The 21823-nt window shown below is 38.7% G+C and overlaps 1 protein-coding gene across 1 annotated transcript in view; it reads left to right on the top strand.

Moving 5' to 3' along the window:
* tarbp1 (TAR (HIV-1) RNA binding protein 1) overlaps nucleotides 1–21823 on the top strand; it is a 34315-nt gene that overhangs the window by 1024 nt on the left and 11468 nt on the right. The window contains exons 2-25 of the mRNA XM_046843045.1: nucleotides 15–112; nucleotides 1232–1301; nucleotides 1380–1528; nucleotides 4827–4879; nucleotides 4988–5085; nucleotides 5592–5727; nucleotides 5892–5988; nucleotides 6221–6310; nucleotides 6442–6574; nucleotides 7014–7268; nucleotides 7348–7445; nucleotides 7529–7687; nucleotides 7993–8216; nucleotides 10969–11176; nucleotides 11980–12165; nucleotides 15811–16004; nucleotides 16141–16212; nucleotides 16330–16450; nucleotides 16567–16677; nucleotides 16772–16924; nucleotides 17330–17416; nucleotides 19201–19421; nucleotides 19895–19976; nucleotides 20125–20296. Of these exons, the coding sequence (XP_046699001.1) occupies nucleotides 15–112; nucleotides 1232–1301; nucleotides 1380–1528; nucleotides 4827–4879; nucleotides 4988–5085; nucleotides 5592–5727; nucleotides 5892–5988; nucleotides 6221–6310; nucleotides 6442–6574; nucleotides 7014–7268; nucleotides 7348–7445; nucleotides 7529–7687; nucleotides 7993–8216; nucleotides 10969–11176; nucleotides 11980–12165; nucleotides 15811–16004; nucleotides 16141–16212; nucleotides 16330–16450; nucleotides 16567–16677; nucleotides 16772–16924; nucleotides 17330–17416; nucleotides 19201–19421; nucleotides 19895–19976; nucleotides 20125–20296 (3267 nt within the window). The remainder of the gene's footprint in view (nucleotides 1–14; nucleotides 113–1231; nucleotides 1302–1379; nucleotides 1529–4826; nucleotides 4880–4987; nucleotides 5086–5591; nucleotides 5728–5891; nucleotides 5989–6220; nucleotides 6311–6441; nucleotides 6575–7013; nucleotides 7269–7347; nucleotides 7446–7528; nucleotides 7688–7992; nucleotides 8217–10968; nucleotides 11177–11979; nucleotides 12166–15810; nucleotides 16005–16140; nucleotides 16213–16329; nucleotides 16451–16566; nucleotides 16678–16771; nucleotides 16925–17329; nucleotides 17417–19200; nucleotides 19422–19894; nucleotides 19977–20124; nucleotides 20297–21823) is intronic.

Raw genomic sequence — 21823 nt, 5'->3', positions numbered from 1 at the left:
TTGTTTCTTTGCAGAAGATTTTTTCTTCAACTGGACAGCAGAGCACAAATTAGTTCTTCGTGAGTTTTGGGAAGCCTATACCCTGGTCCTGGAAACTCTTGAGGAATACCAGGTATGTAGTCTTCAGTATCCTTTTTATTTTTTTAGTTCATGTATTTATTTTTTACTTTTTTTTTTGTTGTAAGAGTAAAAACAGTATGAAACTTATTTATAATATTCATTGTTAATATTGAGTTGCTGAAGTCCTGCATTTTCTTGCCATTTGAGTTATTTGGAGAACCCAGGTATGTCTCATAGACAGAATAGTCCAGCCATAGTTTTTAATTTATTAAGGATAAATGGCATAAAACTACACAGAATGCTGAAACTAATAAAGAAACGATCCAGTCGTTGGTACTGGGAAGACATACATGACTTTTGATTTGCAAAGATCATCATCATAAAATAAATGTGTATATATATATATATATATATATATATATATATATATATATATATATATATATATATGTATATATAGTGTGCGTGTGTGTGTAGGTGTAAGTGTAGGGTTTTGTGTGTGTTGCATACAGTAAATGACATGGTTACACACTATCCTTCACCTGGTGGCAGGTGTATATGTAGTTGCTCTTTCTCTCCAGTAAGTGGGGCTGTTTGTCTGGGGCTGAGAAGGAGTTAAATTTGGGAATGATTTGGTAAAGAATTCGGTTTGAATGTAGCTCTTATCAGGAATCATAAAAAAAAAAAAAAAAAAACTCCGCTTTAATAAAAATATTTTAATGGGAAAAGTTATACTTGTCTGGCACTTGTCATGTAGTTTTCATGAATGGAATATAAAAATGAACTATATATAAGTTTTTGGATACCTGACAATAAGATCCGTATGTACTTTTTGATCATCTCAATTCCACATTTAGTTCCTATTTGCTGTTATGATGACCTCCATTCTTCTGGGAAGATGTTCCACTAGGTTTTGGAGTGTACTTGTGGAGTTTTGTGCTCATTCAGCTACAAGGCTGTTAGTAAAGTCAGGTACTGATGTAGGGTGATGAGGCCTGGTCTGCAGTCAGCATTCACATTCATCCCAGAGATGTTCAATGGTGTTGAAGTCAGAGATCTTTAGCCAGCCACTGAAGATCTATCAATCCAACTCATGTAATGTATATCTGACTTTGTGCACAGGGGCATTGTCATGCTGGAACATTGATTTGATTGATTGATTTGTATTTAGATCCACGTGATACGACCTGTACTAAGCCGAATAGACATGCTCGTCAAGCCTACTTCAGCAGATACTCAGGGTGAGTCGCATTTCATAATGGATCAACCTGCAGATTTTTTGCAGTTTGCTTCCTGATTCTTTTCTACTCTGAATGCAGGAGGTGGACTGATCCATCCATCCTGGTTACTGTGTGTCTATCAGCGCATGTTCCACAGTGAAAACAAGGCTGTAATAAAGGAGGGTGTCACTCATCTGTTGGGGCTACAAACGCTTCAGCATCCTTCTTTTGCCATTGCGTTTTCCCAGGTAAGTCCATTCTTTTTACTGGTTGTGGAGCTGATACAAGTTTATTGATGGGGTTTTTAGTAGTATATATATAAATGCATATATAGTATAGTATAGTATAGTATACAGTGAGGAAAATAAGTATTTGAACACCCTGCTATTTTGCAAGTTCTCCCACTTAGAAATCATGGAGGGGTCTGAAATTGTCATCGTAGGTGCATGTCCAGAGATCACAATATATGATTTTTTAACTATTTATTTGTATGATACAGCTGCAAATAAGTATTTGCACACCTGAGAAAGTCAATGTTAATATTTGGTACAGTAGCCTTTGTTTGCAATTACAGAAGTCAAACGTTTCCTGTAGTTTTTCACCAGGTTTGCACACACTGCAGGAGGGATTTTGGCCCACTCCTCCACACAGATCTTCTCTAGATCAGTCAGGTTTCTGGCCTGTCGCTGAGAAACACGGAGTTTAAGCTCCCTCCAAAGATTCTCTATTGGGTTTAAGTCTGGAGACTGGCTAGGCCACGCCAGAACCTTGATATGCTTCCTACAGAGCCACTCCTTGGTTATCTTGGCTGTGTGCTTCGGGTCATTGTCATGTTGGAAGAACCAGCCTCGACCCATCTTCAATGCTCTAACTGAGGGAAGGAGGTTGTTCCCCAAAATCTTGCAATACATGGCCTCGGTCATCCTCTCCTTAATACAGTGCAGTCGCCCTGTCCCATGTGCAGAAAAACACCCCCAAAGCATGATGCTACCACCCCCATGCTTCACAGTAGGGATGGTGTTCTTGGTATGGTACTCATCATTCTTCTTCCTCCAAACACGTTTAGTGGAATTATGACCCAAAAGTTCTATTTTGGTCTCATCTGACCACATGACTTTCTCCCATGACTCCTCTGGATCATCCAAATGGTCATTGGCAAACTTGCAAAAAAGACGTGCCAGGACATGTGCTGGTTTAAGCAGGGGAACCTTCCGTGCCATGCATGATTTCAAACCATGACATCTTAGTGTATTACCTACAGTAACCTTGGAAACGGCAGCTCTTTTCAGGTCATTGACCAGCTCCTTCCGTGTAGTTCTGGGCTGATTTCTCACCTTCCTTAGGATCATTGAGACCCCACGAGGTGAGATCTTGCATGGAGCCCCAGTCCGAGGGAAATTGACAGTCATGTTTAGCTTCTTCCATTTTCTAATGATTGCTCCACTAGTGGACCTTTTTTCACCAAGCTGCTTGGCAATTTCCCCGTAGCCCTTTCCAGCCTTGTGGAGGTGTACAATTTTGTCTCTAGTGTCTTTGGACAGCTCTTTGGTCTTGGCCATGTTAGTAGTTGGATTCTTACTGATTGTATGGGGTGGACAGGTGTCTTTATGCAGATAATGACCTCAAACAGGTGCATCTAATTTAGGATAATAAATGTAGTGGATGTGGACATTTTAAAGGCAGACTAACAGGTCTTTGAGGGTCAGAATTCTAGCTGATAGACAGGTGTTCAAATACTTATTTCCAGCTGTATCATACAAATAAATAGTTTAAAAATCATATATTGTGATTTCTGGATTTTTTTTTTAGATTATGTCTCTCATAGTGGACATGCACCTACGATGACAATTTCAGACCCCTCCATGATTTCTAAGTGGGAGAACTTGCAAAATAGCAGGGTATTCAAATACTTATTTTCCTCACTGTATATAAATATATAAATGTTTAAAAGTAAATATGTTGTTTAAAATTATGTAAATCATCAGGACACCAAACTGAACTTTAGCTATGTTTCCACACGGACGGTTTTAATTGCCGGATGTGTGCGTCATGGCGGATTTTGGTGCTGATTTGAGACTTGGCACATCAGTAAAACAAAAGGTTTAGTGATAAATTATTTTTCGATGGATTTTATTTTATTTTTTTAGATCTAAATAAAGAAACGACGTCGTGAATAAATGTGTTGTATTGAAGGATTTATTATTTATCATTAATTCTGCCTCTTTTATATATTTTTTTAATTTTATTTTCTAAAAATTGTCTGCATTACTCGCACGTTAATAAAAATGTGTGCCGTTAAAATGAATTTACGTTAATTTCGAAAGCCCTAATGTGTATAGATAGATGCCATGGAGGATGCCTACAGAGGGGAGGACAAAGCCCTGTATAAGCAGGCCAGGAATCTAATAACATGTTGATGACATAAGGGTGATGCATCAACAAAATGTTGTAAAAGGTGTAACATGTAAAAGAAGGAACAGAAATACTGTAATCTGGTGTCTAAGGCACATTTAAATGTGCTGTTCTAATTTGTGTTTAGTGGTTAGTTACAAATTGTCACTGCTTAATCAGGCAGCATTGTTGGGCTTTTTGACTGTGCATTCTTCAGTAGCGGTTCAGCGATTAATCGGTTTTGCACATTCATCAGCGTGTAGTTGATTATATCTATAGCTGTTCGCTGTGACAATAGTCTATCAGCAAAATACCGACAGTTTTTCTGGGATGTGTTGTTTAGAGAAGGGCTGCTGTTATAATACAGTAGAAGAGCGACCTCTTGAGGCGAATCACTGTTAACACATTCACAATTAATTTGGATGAAACTGTTTTTATTTATTTGCAGTGATCCTTTTTGTTTGTTTGAATGCATGTCTTTTTTTTTTTAATCAAGTTTTATTTAGTACTATTTTACGTGGGGTGTTTTGTTTTTATTATTATAATTTTTTTTATCCAGTATTTATTTTAAAAACTATTGGTTGATTAATCGGTTTTCTGCAAGTACGATCCAACCTAGCGATCGGTATCGGTCGACCTCTATTCTTCAAGTTGTCATTTCATTACACACAAGTGCTGTAGCTTAGTAGTCTATGAGGTCCTGGATGCCTTGCGATGTCTGCAATGTGTCCTTGGTGTTTATTAAGCACCATGAATTTTTATCTGCATGGTTGCACTTCACCACTTTGATAATCAGGAAAAGACTGTTGGCAGTAGACACTTAATGTGAGGTTATATGTTTTTGGCCGTGAGCAGTCAACTATGGTTTTTGGTTTGCATGTAGCTGATGTAGATAGTCACAGATGTTGCATAATCATAGCGTTGGTGTTATATCTAGCAACCTCTATGAAAATATTCCAGTCTTCGTGCTCAAAACGGAGAGCAACGAAGTACTAATTACGGTCATTTATGGTGCCCAAATAAATTGTGTATATATATATATATATATATATATATATATATATATATATATATATATATATATATATATATATGATTATACAGTTTCAATTCTCTTGTTTGGGTTAATTAGTTGTTTGGGTTAACCATACCCAGTTTGTTGTAGGTCCCTTCATGGATGTCCTAGCTGAGACCTCGCTGTATCACAGGTGTGTCTGGTCCTCAGTCTAAGCTCATACTAATTCATAATTAAATGTTAGGAAGAATCTTAGACAGTGACATTAATAAGATTGCATCTGCTGTTTATTTGTTTAAAGATCTGCTGAACAAGCCATTGGAGAATGTCCAGAACTAGGGCTGAAACTGCAGAGGTTCTTGGCAATGTTCTTCAGCAGTTTGCCTGAGGACAGACAAGGTATAAGGAGGATCCTTTCTATTAATGTCTGTTATGGTTCATGAAGATAGTCTTCAGTAATATACAACCTCTGTGTGTAAGCAGCGATTGAGTCCAATGTATTTTTATTTGTTTTAAGAATGGACATGGTCCCAAAGAAGCTTTAATAAAGCATTAATAAAGTTGCATTTTAACAAATGTGTACGTTTAGACTGGAAAGGGAACCTGTCCTCATCTGGTTTTTACAGAATGTCCATTCATTACAGTTTATCTTTATCTTAGTAGACTGGTGATATTTATTACAGTCCAAATCCATTCTCAATGTTCTTAAGTTGCTAAGTAGCTTCATGGATCTTTAGGCTGTTGGGGTGAAACCATCCCCAGTGGTTTCCATGAGAACTCCATCCAGATGTAAGGTTTTGGGATGAATCCTCCAAAGAGAAGAAAAGGACAGAGACACTGGTCACTGGTACCTCTGAAGAGGGAGAGAGAAGATGTAGTAATGTTCTTTAATGATCTGTGTTTAGGATCAGTGTTGCTGCAGATGCTCAAACATTTGAGCAGTCAAAGGTGGTATTCTATCCCTTTGCTGTTCCTCTCTCAAGCCCTGTCCTGCTTGTCACCTCGCCCTCTTCTGAAAGCTGATGGACTCCAAATACTCAGGTATATTGTAATTAGTTATTTAGTGGGCATATTTGCCCAAATTTTCATGTACATTGTTTGGGAAGAATCATTTAAAAATGTCAGTCCTTGTAATCACTTTAAACTATAAGGAAAACAGTGTTTCGGTAAAATTATAAATGAATCAACTGTGTTTTAATTTTTAGAGAGGTGCTTGGCTGCAGTATAGTCCACCACCACATTCTACTAAGAGGAGCCACCCAGTGCTTTCTGCTTCACACTGTTCTCCACCTGGCTGATGTGGTATGAACTCATAAATGGCCTTGAGTGCAGGATTTCAGTTTGAGAACCCATGCTTCTGCCTTTCAAATGGCCTCATTGTTAAATGTTATTACTGTGTTGTGTAAAAGTACGTAATGTAATGCTCTAAAAGAAGTACCGAAGGCGATTTGTTTGCATTATTTCACTAGGAATCGTGAATTACTGTTTAATAGATAATATAGCTATCAGAACTGTGTTTGTTCTTTCTTGTTAGTCAGGGGTGTCCCTCAATGAAATATTTGCTTTACTTGCACATTTTCGAGCTGAGGAATCTCTGTGCCCGGGGACCCCAATTTGGGAAAAGGTAGGCTACCTAACTGAATAAAGACAAACAAGATTTCTTTTCTTGTTACATTGTATGTCTATATATTATCATTCCAGCAATGTTTCCCGAAGCATTTGTGTCAGCTTAATTACATACATCTCTAATTGCAGCTCTGTGATTGGTTTCTGGCTAACGAGGGACATTTTCTGCCTGCTTCGACTTCCACCAGTGATTCCCCAAAGAAAGTCTCAGTGCATAGCTACCAGTCTTTAAAAGTCTTCCTGACCACATCGTCCAGTGCAGGTGATCATTGACATAACACAGGGGTATTTAATGAGGTTAATGTTGATGTTTCTGCTAGAGATCAGGTATGCGGGTGGTGCAGCTGCTGAAGACTTGCAGAATTGTGTTCTTTGGGTTTCTTGTTTTAGTAATTGCATTCATCCACTCTGTATGATGTACCTGTCTGTGATGTAGCGCTCTGTTATACTGCATTTCTGATGCTAATGTAAATGGTTTCTATAGCCGTGGCATCATAATGGTGGTATTACGAGGTGGATTGATTCAGGTAGGACACCGCTGAAGGCCTGGGTGTGAAATGCACGCCACATCACTGATTATTACTGTGTGCATAAACCATTAAATGCACATGCATTTATTTAATTTATGTTTGTGTGTCCAAATGTTGATTTATTTTTTTTATTTATTTGATAAATAATCACTCCGGTTTTGTTTTTAATAGATCAGGCAAACCAGCTACCCGTAGTAGGCGAGGCGGAAGTGTTAGCTCGCACCCTTCTCCTCTCTGCAGACTTGGAATGGAAGAGAAAAGAGAAGCAGAGTTCTGAGGACATGACACTGGAACAGCTTTTCTGCCCTTTACTTGATATCCTGCACCGGCTCAACACCAGCGTTTACTTGCCTCTGGGCAAAACTGACAAGAGTCTCCAGCTCATGTTAAGGCTTCTGGTGCTAATTGACAAAAATAGGGAGAATGGTATGTGTTCTGAGTGAAAATGCTACCAAGGTTATATTTCTAAAAAACTAGTGGTGAACTTTAATTTCTGGTTTTCTAGGAGGTAAGATGGCAGGTGCCCTGACACAGCTGCTGTTGGACGTGACAGAACCAGTCCAAGAGTACATACTAAGAAGGCTGAATGGAGACCTACAGGAGGTGAGTGCTACATAAACCCACCAACACTTTATAAAAACGCATATATGTGCTTGAACTGTTTGTTTATTTATTTATTTTTGTAGTTTTCCGATATAGGCAGGGCACATCTGTATCTGTCTCTTCTACGGGTGCTGATAAGAACCTACAACAAAGTGCCAGGCTACAGGTGTAACTTGCAGAAAAACTATGTGTCCAGACTCACTACCAACTGTCTGAGATTTCTCAGTGAACCATCTGACGAGGTACTGTGCAATGCTTTTTGTGCACTCTTAGATAGCTTGAACGAAACGCAAAAGACAGTGACCATATATAAAAATGTGGTTGCTATATTAGTATGTTGACACTATCAGTCATCAAGCCCATTTACTGAACCATTTCTGTGAACTGGTCCCTTTTGAGCTTTCACTAACCTACATAATAAATACACAGATAAGCCGAAACATTAAAACCACCAGCTACCTGTATGTGCTATAACAATGTATGTAGTATTTAAGCTTATCTATAATTTCTCTGGTGTTTGTTTGACTTTTACAATAATGTTTTCCAGAATCCATCCATTTCTGGACAGGTACAAAAAGCGGTTAGCATGGCAACATTAGCCTTGCTATGTGAGCTGGCTGAACAGTGTGTGTTTGACTCCCAGTCGGAGGCTATGAGATCACTTTGCTCCCTCACCGCCTATTTCTGTCCATCTTCATCCTCTTCATCCATGCCTCTGTTCTTCAATCAGACCTTACTGAAGCCTTCCTCTACAGTGGATATCTCTGGCTGGTATGTTTCAAATTAGAAATAGATTTTTGTGTCTTTCTAGTTACCAAGTGTTTTAATTTTATGACGTCTTTACGTCTTCTCTATCTCGTCTGTGTCCAGTCAAAGCCTTTAGTTCTTTATCTCCAGGGAGCATAATCTTCAAAAGAGGATCTGAAAAGCTGTTTGTCTATTATCATTGTGTCAACATAATCTCTAATATCTCTGCTTTATAAATTTACCAGCTTGTTCTGTGATTGTCCTGATGAGGGTCAGGATTTGTGCCAAGTTTTTAATGGTTTTATGATAGATTGTACATTTGTACATTCTACACATCCTATTACAGTGATGGGGGGTACTGTGTATAAATATGTTTAGGTAGTTCAGGTAAACTCAAAGGTACAATTTTAGATAAAAAGCTAATTTGATTGAAGGAAGCTGCTGTCGGGTGCCACAAAAGAAAACATTTGAGGCAGAAGTCAGAGATATTGTCAATATTTCTATTTGATGAATTTGAAGCAGTATTAAAAGGCTTATTGGGAAAAGAAAGAGGAAGGAGGAGGTAATACAGTTCCCAACGGTTCCCAACTCTGGATCTGGTGTATCCATACCTGACCTAACTTCATCTTATTTCAGCTGCTCCCATTAGGGGTCACCACAGCGGTTCATCTGTCTCCACACCAGCCTGTCTTCTACATCTGCTACTTTCAAACCAACTACCTGCATGTCTTCCCTCACCGCATCCATAAACCTCCTCCTTGGTCTTCCTCTTTTCCTCCTTCCTAGTGGATCCATCCTCAGCATTCTCCTACCGATGTACCCCATGTCCCTCCTCTGGGATGTCCAAACCATCTCAATCACTCCTCCCTCATGTTGTCTTCAAAACGTCCTCCATGCGCTGTCTCTCTAATAAACTTATTTCTAATCCTGTCCATCCTCATCACTTCCAACGAAAAGCTCAACATCTTCAGCTCTGCTACCTCCAGCTCCACCTCCTGTCTTTTACTCAATGTCACTGTCTCTAAAACATACAACAGTCCTATAAACTTTCCCTTTTACTCTCACAGATACTCTTCTCTCACAAATCACTCCTGCTATCACTCTTCTCCACCCACTCCACCCTGCCTGCACTCTTTTCTTCACTTCTCTAACACAATCTCCATTACTTTGCACTGTTGATCCCAGGTACTTGAACTCCTCCACCTCTTCTCCCTGCAACCACACCACTTTACTGCCCTCCCTCTCATTCACACACATGTACTCTGTCTTACTCCTACTGACTTTCATTCCCCTTCTCTTTATCACATACCTCCACCTCTCCAGGCTCTTTTTAACCTTCTCCCTACTCTCTCCACAAATCACAATATCATCCGCAAACATCATAGTCCATGGAGACTCCTGTCTGACCTCGTCCATCAACCTGTCCATCACCACTGCAAACAGGAAAGGGCTCAGAGCCGATGCAGTCCAACCTCCACCTTGAACCAGTCTGTCATTCCTATAGCATTTACATTTACATTTACATTTGCGGCATTTAGCAGACACACGTACAAAAGTGCTTTAAATCTCTAGTAATGAATAAATCTACACTGGTACGCAAGATTACAAACTTAATATAAATATAACTCGAATTCTACAAACTTGGAAAGTGCTAATTTAGGTATTTAAGGAAGAGGTAGGTCTTCAGTCGTCGCTTGAAGATAATCAGGGACTCTGCTGTACGGACATCTAGGGGAAGTTCATTCCTCCACCTCGGTGCCAGAACAGAGAAGAGCCTTAAAGTGTACTTACCTCTAATTCTGAGAGAAGGTGGTACCAGTCGAGCAGTGCTGGAGGATCTCAGACAGCGTGGTGCAGTGCGAGATGTGATAAGGTCACTGAGGTAAGATGGTGCTGGTCCATTTTTGGCCTTGTAGGCAAGCATCAGTGTTTTGAATCTGATACGTGCAGCTACTGGAAGCCAGTGAAGGAAACACAGCAGTGGGGTGGTGTGGGAGAACTTGGGCTGATTGAACACAAGTCGTGCAACTGCGTTTTGGATCGTTTGCAGTGGACGAATAGCACACTTCACTGCTGTCCCACTGTCCTCATACATGTCCTGCACCACCCTCACATACTTCTCTGACACACCTGACTTCCGCTAATAACAGGATGTGTAGGATAGGGGGCGCCCTATTACCAAAGTTGGGATCTTGCGCTGTAGAGAGAGGTGTGAGGATATAAAATCAGGGAAGAGTTTTGTTCAGCTTAAGTGTAGTCTGAGTGCTCTGGTCACTTAGATCAACCATTTCTTGTTCGTAGGCGTAAATCTTTCATTTAGACATTTTGTTCATGAATCAGTAATTAATTTAATGTTTAAAAGCAGTATGAATTTATAATATCAGAGGATATTTTTACAGTATAGCATCTCCTATTCCTCTTTTTCATGGTTGTGTTGCTTTCTTCTGGTTTGGTCACAAGAGGTTGGTTGGTTGTGCCAAAATGAATCAAGGTATGAACCAGTCTAAATGTCTGTGAGCATGTTACACTGTTTTGCCCTGGCCTTCCATCCAGGCTGTATTTATTCCTCATACCAAATGTTTTAGAGATTGGCCCTAGATGCATAGTGATAAATCATTTACAGAAAATCATTGATTGAATATAGCACAAATATTGATATTGATATTGATATTGGTAATAATCCTAGTGAAATATTTGTAAGGTTAACCGCTCAGCATTACCTTAACTTCAATTTACTCTGAACAAACAAATTAATTTCAAATATGTATTTTTTCAGTACATATGGTGACCCACTACTAAGAGACTGGAACAGAGTGGTGGCTTACTTCCTCAGAGACCAGTGGACATGCATCAGTTTTCTTCAGAAGTTTTCTGAGATCCCTAGAGCTACGGAGGCATTTCAGGCTGCTGTTGAAGCTCTTTCCCTGTTGCCAAGTGATTTGGTTCTGCCTGTACTGGACTTTATGTGTGCGGCTTTACCACAGGTCAACTCATTACTTACATTTTGTTATTAAAACGCTGACAGTTTTTGATGTAGGGTTTTTTTTCTTAATTTAACAACAAATTAAAAATATGGTTGAAAATGATTATAATGAACATCCGGTGCATTTTGATTACAATGGATGATGAAACACAAACACCAGCTAATTATCAGACCTATCAAAGAGCACGTAATTGCCTTTTTGTGTCTATAGCATAGCTTAATCATGAAACCTATTCAAAGAGGTTGCTTACCCCTACATGCACAAAAGTATCTATGGCATGTCTGCCATCATTTAACATTTGATGGGTTGTGAAAGTGGGCACACATGCATGTGTCGTCTTGTGATTTAAGTTTAGGACCAAACACATTTATTTTGAAAGACATGCAGAATAAAAAATAACTAATTATTTGTGAGTATATAATCATGCATTATGTATGCCCATGTCGCTAACAATAACTCTGGTCTACAAGGAAGCTACAATTTTACCAAAATTGGGTCACTATTAAAGGGAAATGAAGTCATAAGTGTTAATTGGCTTCAGTTTCCAAAATACAGCTTTAGGTTACAATTGCATTAAAATAATTTCTCTGCAAAATGTGATCTAGTAATGAGGATGGTGCCACACCAATCAATATAAATGTATTGATTCGAATAACAATGTTTTTTTCATGTAACATTTTCATGCTTTTTTGTAGACCAGTGTAACACATTTCGATGTAGAATTCAATCATGTAGTCATTTATATGTTCCAGTCTCTCTTTTTATTTAATAATAGCTGCTTATACTCTTTTTTATCTTACTAGGTCCTACATAAGGAAGCCTTATGTCTTCAGGCAGTCTCTGTGTCCTGGAAGCTGGTACATGCCTTAAGTACAAATGCTCATGATTTCTGGCCTGCCCTGCGTGCTTTTGTACGCTTGGCCTTCCATCACAGCTTGCTTGAGCTGCAGGGTGACCAAAACCACAAAATAACTGCCTGCATCCAAAAGGTAAGTGTAGAAGTGTATGAGTAGAACATCAGAATTTGCACATGACAATAAAAAGTAGATAAGGCTTAAATATTATTCCATGTAATTGACGTATTAATGTAACAAGTAAGGGATAATCAATGGCTAGGCTTTTGTCACATAGACTGAATAACGACTGCACACGAAGCAGAGGTTGGTTGCACCAGAGAATGCATTACTTTTTTTTTTAAACATTATCCTCTTTAGTTTTTCAAATTCATCTTGTGTCTTTATAAATGACATGCAAAACCATCTATTTAGCTCAGTAACGTGGCATTAGGAAGTATTTGCAATTGCTGCCTTACTCTTTATGCAACTGTTACTGTCTGTTAACAGTTGATTATAAGGCAGCATTAATATAGCTTATATAATATATAACTGAACAGAACTATGTGTGTTTAACAGTTTGAACTCACACCTGTAAGTCAGACCATTGTTATATACAGTTGTGTTCAAAATTATTCAACCCCCAATGCTGTAAATGGTTTTAGGGAATTTAGTGTACATTTGTAATTGTATTCAGAATGAAATCCTACAAGGACTTCTTAAAGAACCATATGCAACTAAAATGACATCAATTAGTTTTGTAATACAGTAGTAAATGTTTCTTTTGTGAATTCTTCATTGACATAATTATTCAACCCCCAAGTGACATTCAATCTTAGTACTTAGTACAACATCCTTTTACAGTTATAACAGCTTTTAAACGTGAAGCATAGCTTGACACATGTGTCTTGCAGCGATCTACGGGTATCTTCGCCCATTCATCATGGGCAAAAGCCTCCAGTTCAGTCACATTCTTAGGCTTGCGCACTGCAACTGCTTTCTTTAAGTCCCACCAGAGGTTCTCAATCGGATTTAAGTCTGGTGACTGCGATGGCCACTTCAAAATGTTCCAGCCTTTAATCTGCAACCATGCTCTAGTGGACTTGGAGGTATGCTTGGGATCATTGTCCTGTTGAAAGGTCCAACGCCTTCCAAGCCTCAGGTTTGTGACGGACTGCATCACATTGTCATCCAATATCTCCTGGTACTGAAGAGAATTCATGGTACCTTGCACACGCTGAAGCTTCCCAGTACCTGCAGAAGCAAAACAGCCCCAAAGCATGATTGACCCCCGCCATGCTTGACAAGGTGTTCTTTTCTTCATAGGCCTTGTTCTTCCTCCTCCAAACATAGCGTTGATCCATGGGCCCAAACAGTTCTAATTTTGTTTCATCAGTCCACAGAACACTATCCCAAAACTTCTGTGGTTTGTCCACATGACTTTTGGCATACTGCAGTCGACTCTTCTTATTCTTTGGGGACAGCAAGGTGCGCCTGGGAGTTCTGGCATGGAGGCCTTCATTACGCAGGGTGCGCCGTATTGTCTGAGCAGAAACTTCAGTACCCACATCTGACAAATCTTTTCTCAGTTCCTCAGCAGTCACACGGGACTTTTCTCCACTCTACGCTTCAGGTAGCGCACAGCAGTCGAAGTCAGCATCTTCTTTCTGCCACGACCAGGTAGCGTTTCAACAGTGCCCTTTGCCTTGAATTTGCGAATGATGCTTCCTATGGTGTCTCTTGGTATGTTTAACATCTTTGCAATCTTCTTATAGCCATTGCCCTTCCTGTGAAGAGTAATCACCTGTTCTCTTGTCTTCCTGGACCATGCTCTTGACCTCACCATGTTTGTAACCACACCAGTAAATGTCTAGAAGGAGCTGAGTATCACAGTCATTTTAAAGCTGCCTAATTGGTGCTTATTAGGCTTTATTGCTGCTCCCTGATATCCACAGGTGTTTTCAATACCTGATTGAAAACACTTCATTGAACCTCTGTTCTTCAGAGTGGTAGTCTTTAAGGGGTTGAATAATTATGTCAATGAAGAATTCACAAAAGAAACATTTACTACTGTATTACAAAACTAATTGATGTCATTTTAGTTGCATATGGTTCTTTAAGAAGTCCTTGTAGGATTTCATTCTGAATACAGTAGTAAATGTTTCTTTTGTGAATTCATAATATATGATTTTTAAACTATTTATTTGTGTGATACAGCTGGAAATAAGTATTTGAACACCTTTCTATCAGCTAGAATTCTGACCCTCAAAGACCTGTTAGTCTGCCTTTAAAATGTCCACCTCCACTACATTTATTATCCTAAATTAGATGCACCTGTTTGAGGTCGTTAGCTGCATAAAGACACCTGTCCACCCCATACAATCAGTAAGAATCCAACTACTAACATGGCCAAGACCAAAGAGCTGTCCAAAGACACTAGAGACAAAATTGTACACCTCCACAAGGCTGGAAAGGGCTACGGGGAAATTGCCAAGCAGCTTGGTGAAAAAAGGTCCACTGAAAAAAAAGAAGAAGCTAAACATGACTGTCAATCTCCATCGGACTGGGGCTCCATGCAAGATCTCACCTCGTGGGGTCTCAATGATTCTAAGAAAGGTGAGAAATCAGCCCAGAACTACACAGGAGGAGCTGGTCAATGACCTGAAAAGAGCTGGGACCACCGTTTCCAAGGTTACTGTTGGTAATACACTAAGACGTCATGGTTTTAAATCATGCATGGCATGGAAGGTTCCCCTGCTTAAACCAGCACATGTCCAGGCACGTCTTAAGTTTGCCAATGACCGTTTGGATGATCCAGAGGAGTCATGGGAGAAAGTCATGTGGTCAGATGAGACCAAAATAGAACTTTTGGGTCATAATTCCACTAAACGTGTTTGGAGGAAGAAGAATGATGAGTACCATACCAAGAACACCATCCCTACTGTGAAGCATGGGGGTGGTAGCATCATGCTTTGGGGGTGTTTTTCTGCACATGGAACAGGGCGACTGCACTGTATTAAGGAGAGGATGACCGGGGCCATGTATTGCGAGATTTTGGGGAACAACCTCCTTCCTCCAGTTAGAGCATTGAAGATGGGTCGAGGCTGGGTCTTCCAACATGACAATGACCCGAAGCACACAGCCAAGATAACCAAGGAGTGGCTCTGTAGGAAGCATATCAAGGTTCTGGCGTGGCCTAGCCAGTCTCCAGACTTAAACCCAATAGAGAATCTTCGGAATGAGCTCAAACTCCGTGTTTCTCAGCGACAGGCCAGAAACCTGACTGATCTAGAAAAGATCTGTGTGGAGGAGTGGGCCAAAATCCTCCTGCAGTGTGTGCAAACCTGGTGAAAAACTACAGGAAACGTTTGACCTCTGTAATTGCAAACAAAGGCTACTGTACCAAATATTAACATTGACTTTCTCAGGTGTTCAAATACTTATTTGCAGCTGTATCATACAAATAAATAGTAAAAAAATCATACATTGTGATTTCTGGATTATTTTTTTTTAGATTACGTCTCTCAGTGGACATGCACCTATGATGACAATTTTAGACCCCTCCATGATTTCTAAGTGGGAGAACTTGCAAAATAGCAGGGTGTTCAAATACTTATTTTCCTCACTGTATATATATATGTATATGTGTATATATGTGTATATATATATATATATATATATATATATATATATATATATATATATATATATATATATATATATATAAAGCATATAATATATAGTATGGGTACAAATTTTGTGTTATAAAAAACATTTATACTATGAAATGTCTTTTGGAAGGTTACACATGAGCTGATTGAGCTCTCCCAGGCTAAGTTTGGAGTTTTTAATGTGCTCATTGAGCACTGCTGCAACACCTGGCTTCCCTCTGACCCTAACAACCAGACAGACACAGCTTTCGAGAGTGCCTTAAATCACTTGGACATACTGATTGAGGCTTGCATCCATGGGCCGCTCTACAGAAAAGATCAAAGGTATCTCAAAAAAATACAAGGCATTAAATTAACCAATGATTTGTTTGCAAGTCTGTTGCTATGACTCACTTGAATTCCCAGTAGTAAACAGAGATCTGCCTACAGTCTTTTTACTGCAGTTGTTTTTGTTCTTTAGACTCCTTCAAGAGGTTCAGACTTATGTCAAACAGCTCGGGGATGAGATTGCAGCAAATGTAGTGATTAACAGGTTGGGCTATGTACTTGTTTATCCTGAAACAAAGAATGTAGTTTAGACCAGCTTTATTAATATGTATATAAAATATCTAGTATGCTCTTAAAATATTTCTTCACTTTTACTTTTAAGTTGGAGCAGGGACGATCAGTTTCCACGTTTGTGCATATTGGCCTTTCTGAGTCGTCTCGAACCCTCCAATAGTCTACATCAGAGGCTGATGGAAAAACTAGTGCAGTGGTTAATCAAAAAGGTTTGTGTATTTAAGAATAAGTGTCTGTATGTGTTTCCTCAACTACAGAAGCTCAGATGTATACACTATGTACTTTCTCTTCTCCAAATCTTACATCTTTGCTCCTGCTTTCATAGGATAAGGAGATATCAAGGTCAAAGATCCGTTATTATAATAACTCTATGCAGCACAGAGTGAAGAATAGAGTTTGGCAAACATTGCTGCTCCTGCTGCCCAAGCTGAAGCCGGTGAGCAGCACAGATATAAAATGCACCCACTGTTTTTTATTGTATAAAAAATGAAAGAAAACAACATAATCTGTTATGGTGACTGCAATTATAGGAGTTTGTGGTGGAGAATGTGTTTGGCCTGGTGTGTGAGGCCGGCTTTGGCAACAACCAGCCTTCCGTCAAGTACTTGATTGAGTGGGCCCTGATTCTGATCCTCCACCAGAACCCCTCTCAAATTCAGCATCTCTGGGATTGTTTTGATGTGGTGAGCACTATTTGCTAAAATTAAATAGTTCAATACATTTTAGGGGCCGGGAATCCCATTTATTAATGCATAGAAAAAAGAAACAAATGTGCAAAAGTATTTAACACAAATTTCAAAATAATTGTTGAGTACAGATTTTTTGCAATTCAATTATGTTTGCTTGTCCAATTAAATGCTACAGTAAAATGTTTGTGCAGTTTTAATTATATCACACTTATTTAGAGTAAGATTAATGCAAATCTCATACCCAAAGAAAGCGCTTCTACGCATAGATACATAGATATGTACTTATTATGCATAAATACACTACATATGCATATGTACACAAAACCTATGTGTTAGTGCGGTTTATAAATGAGACCCCAGTATTATTCCAAAGAGCAATGCATCTGACTGGTTTGGCAGGATCAAGAGAAAACCAAGACAAGCATCTGTACATTCCTTTCTGTCTTGGTGCACCTGGGCATCCTGCTCCCTAAACTACAGGATAAGGTATGATAATACCTCTGTTTTATATTATTTTTTTATATTCTGTGCTAATGTACTGTGTTGTAACTTTTCCCACATAAAATCTAGAGGTCTGCAGATTAGAGACGCCAACATTCATCTAGAGCAGGGGTGCACACACTTTTTCAGCATGCAAGCTACGTATAAAAAAGTTAAAAGGATCTACTATAAATTTGCATAAATAAATATATATATTTTTAAATGTCATGCAATCTACCCACTCTACCTATGCGTTTGACCGGTAGATCGCGATCGACGTATTGCGCACCAGGGACGTATCAGGCCCCTGATCTAGAGATTGACGAAACGTAGATTTTTGTTGAAGCTAGAATAACGAGTCAACTGCAATAAAGACTTTGCAGGAGGAAAAGAGGAAGCTATATTTAATTGTATGTTAGGCAGTTATAACTGATTAAAAGCAGCTGAAAAAGCCAACATCTGGAACCAAATCACAGAAAGAAGTTAATTTGATGTAAAAGAAGTAAAAAGAAAAACAGTTTGAAAAAGAATTTGGATCTCATGTACTTGGGTGAATTCTGAAACCAAAGCATATTTCAACTGGGAACTGCTTTGTTTGTCTCAAAGCAGTGAATGTTAGCTAGATATCGCTAATTCAATAATATGGGCTTCCTAATGCCTTGTCGGAGAGGAGGGAGTGCATCATATGAAGCTTTATGTTGCTCAAACCAGTAATTATAATAATAATTATATACTGTCATACACTTTGAACAGCAGAACAACAGGGAAAACATACAGCCATTACTTACATATCCAAAATAATGTTTCATTTTCTATAATGAATCACCTTCCGACATGCACAGTAATAAACAGGATTGTAACAAATATTGTAAAATTTTGAGGTCTTTATTAGATTATTTGTGATTTTAAATGCCATATTAACTTGTAATAACACTGTATAAGTCTGTTTCATAAGTATTAGGACAGGGACTCAATTTTTCTAAGTTTGCCTTTGTACACAACCATCACCACTGCGGATTTGAAACGAAGCAGTCAAGACAGTCATTTTTTGCACAGTGCTTCCTGAGTCAAGCATATTTATAACACACAAATATGATTTGACACAGAAAAAAACAATTGTTCTACGCACAATAAGAACACTTTTTCTAAACACAGAAACATGTTACTTGATGTCAAACAGTGCATGCTTCCATTACCTGTAAATGTTTTTTTGGGGGATTTTTTTTGCAACAGCCTTTAGTTTTGATGTGTTTCTGAAGTTGCATCTCATCTATGAATTTGCAGTGTGTTTGAGAAATAGAGTGCACATGTCAATTTAATTCAAATCTGTTTTGTGATTTTGGTCTGGTGTTTTTAAATATGCATAACAAAATAATGAATCCTGTGTATTACAGATTATTGGTTCATTTTTAGTGTTAGTGCTACAGTGTGTGTGTGTGTGTATACATATATAAATGTGTGAAGTGGCCACTAACTGGTTATAACATTAGACTTTTTCTCAGAAGGTCACAAGGTCAAATCCCAGTGATGCCAAATTGCCATTTCTGGGCCTCTAAGCAAGGCCATAGCTGCTGAATTGTATTAATGAGATAAATGTAAGTTGTTCTGTATAAGGGCATCTGCTAAGTACCCTAAATGTAAAATGTAAATGTATTGGAATATTAATGGAATGGGGAAATCTGTCGACCGTACAGTTTCAGGATATATCTGCCGATTTCGACCCATTGGAGTTGTTAGTATTTATTTTTTTAGTATTAGTTTTTATTTTTCTCCATACACTTCTCTTTCAGGCAAGGCAGTGGCAGAAGGCTCTAGAGGTGATTTTGCTTTGGTGTTTCAGTCATAACTTTACAGTCCGTCTTTATGCATTTCTGGCACTGAAAAGAGTGTGGGGTTTGGAGGGAGCACGTCACCTGGCTGCAAAAGAACAGTGCAGTTCAGCCTCCCTGAAGGGACTAGCTACAGTTGTTGAGGCGTGCCTACATCAAGCCGAGGTCTTGCAGAGTACTGGGTGAGTCCTATTTGTTAGCATGGTCCATTTTAAATAATTCATTTCCCTGTTCAATTATGGTTTTATCAACATTGAATTGTGTGACTGCTATGTTAAAGATACAGTTTGTCGACAAATGTTTGTGGACACCTGACCAAAAAATTCGTCATTTCTGAGCATCCCATTTCCACATTTAGTCCACATTTACTGTTATAATAACTTCCACTCTTCTGGGAAGATGTTCTACTGTGGAGTTTTGTGCTCATTTAGCCACAAAGTGGTATTGTATTAGTAATGTCAGGTACTGGTGTGGGTAAGGTGAGGCCTGGGGTGCAGTCAGCATTCCAAATTATCCCAAAAGTGTTCAATAGGGTTGAGGTCAGAGCTCTATAACAGTGCTCAGGGCTCAGTGTCTCTTTAAATTTTCCATATAGTGTATTGTAATGATTTTTTTCATAAATTTGATTTATGCACTCACATATGTAACTCTACAGCAATGCCGTAAAGAACTGGTCCAGAATCCAGGAGCATTTTTTCTTCAGTGCTTTTCATCCTATAAACGATTATAGTGTAGAGGTGAGCCTTAGCTTTCATTACTCTATTACTTACTTTTATTACTCTAATGATTTCACAAAAAAGTAATAGTTTTCACAATGTTCTGTTGTCTAACATTTTGTGTTTTTTTTAGCCACGATACATTAAAACACTGATTCTTCTTATCTAGACAATTTTCCAAACATTTCCTGTTCTGTCAGAACTGGCAGAGGATGAGTGCATTCCGATGTGGAAGTTTGAGAAGCTGGTGGACTTTGAGCACAGTTCCTTTGTGCCTTTGAAAAATGCAGGCAGAGAGCTGAGCGAGCTGAAGCCTAGTGACTGGGTTCAGCAGGATAGAGGTAGCATCTTCATTATACAATCATTTGGCTTACTGAATGTCAATACAGTGGAACCTCGGAGCTCGCAGGGGTTAGGGACCAAGACCGGTCGCGAGTTCCGAATTTTCGCGACCTTTTGATACGCCCCTTCCAACCCAGTAGAAACCCAAAGAACACTATACGAAATCGATTTAAATGAGTAAATAACACTATTTCACTCCATAACACTTAATTATTAGACTATTTTAACAATACTTTATGTAAATTAACAGCAATTACAATGCTTAATTAAAAAAAATAAAGTACAGGTACAGTAAAGTATGCAGTAGAGAAGTACAGAAAATACAGTACAATACAGTACAGAAAATACAGTAATGGGTACTCACTTTATATAGTATGCTGAAGTGTGTTTTAATGAGATAAACCTTGATTAGAAATGTTAAAACTAGCGTTTTGAGCAGCTCGCGGTTGCTCACGAGCCGATCTGAATGAGAGTCGCCGGTCGGAATGAAAGTCGCGAGCATGCGAGGTCGCGAGCGCTAAGGCCGCGAGCTCCGAGGTTCCACTGTATACTGATTAAGAGCAAATATTAAAATCAATATTGGGATCAATGTTATAATTGATTTTGCTATAATCACTAGTAGTGTTTATGACAGTGTTTATGGCTCACTAATGACAAAGGAATTTGACCGTGTAAATTGAAAGAGAGTGGAACTCGTTGATGGGAAGAAGGTTGCAATTTCAGTTAGACACAATGTAAAGAAACAAACGAATCTGTAATTATTATAAAAAAAAATCTGATGCCATCTCACATAAAATTTGTGTTTACCTACCAGCGGACTCTATGTTGATAACGATAACTAAACATCTAAACATCTAAAGAGCTCTTGTGCATAACTGAACTTTATAAAGCATTCGTATTAAAATAAGATTATCTACAGTATACAGACTATTCATTTTGGGACTATTTATAAACAGTCCATACAGAATATGCAGAACGAAATCAGGCTAATGACAAAATCATTGTGGTTTACCAGTGTCAGTGTTCAGGCATCTTGTATCAGATTACACTGTGGCCAGTAACATAGATAAATATTTATAAAGATGAAACATAATTGTCTCTTACTGTTTATTTCCTTTAAAACATGATTGGATTTGTAATGTAATATTGTTCTTGAATTTGCAAGGACCACAAGTTTTGTTCCTGTTCTCTGTTTTGCTGCAGTACTTTACATTTTACCCTTAAAATGCTACTGCATGAGTGACAGAATAGCTTTCCAAGTCATTAAAGTTCCCTTTAGGCCCTGCGTACCAGAGGTCAAGTGGTTCATCGGGTTTTGCCGATTAAGCGGCGGTGATAGTTGAGTGCTATCCTCAAATTATCCGCTATTGCCAGATTTCATACTGATAGTTTTTCCGGGGTGCATCTGAGAAGGTCTGCTGTCATTATACAGTGTAACAGCGGCCTCTAGAGGCGAATCACTGACATCCCATGCAGTTTGTTTTGACGTCAGATTGTGCTTGCTGTACTTTTTAAGTTAACAGATA

This window comes from Silurus meridionalis, chromosome 28 (genome assembly GCF_014805685.1).
Source record: "Silurus meridionalis isolate SWU-2019-XX chromosome 28, ASM1480568v1, whole genome shotgun sequence".
In the NCBI taxonomy this organism is placed as follows: Eukaryota; Metazoa; Chordata; class Actinopteri; order Siluriformes; family Siluridae; genus Silurus; species Silurus meridionalis.
The sequence above is the reverse complement of the archived record's forward strand: the minus strand, read 5'-3'. Positions and strand labels throughout refer to the sequence as shown.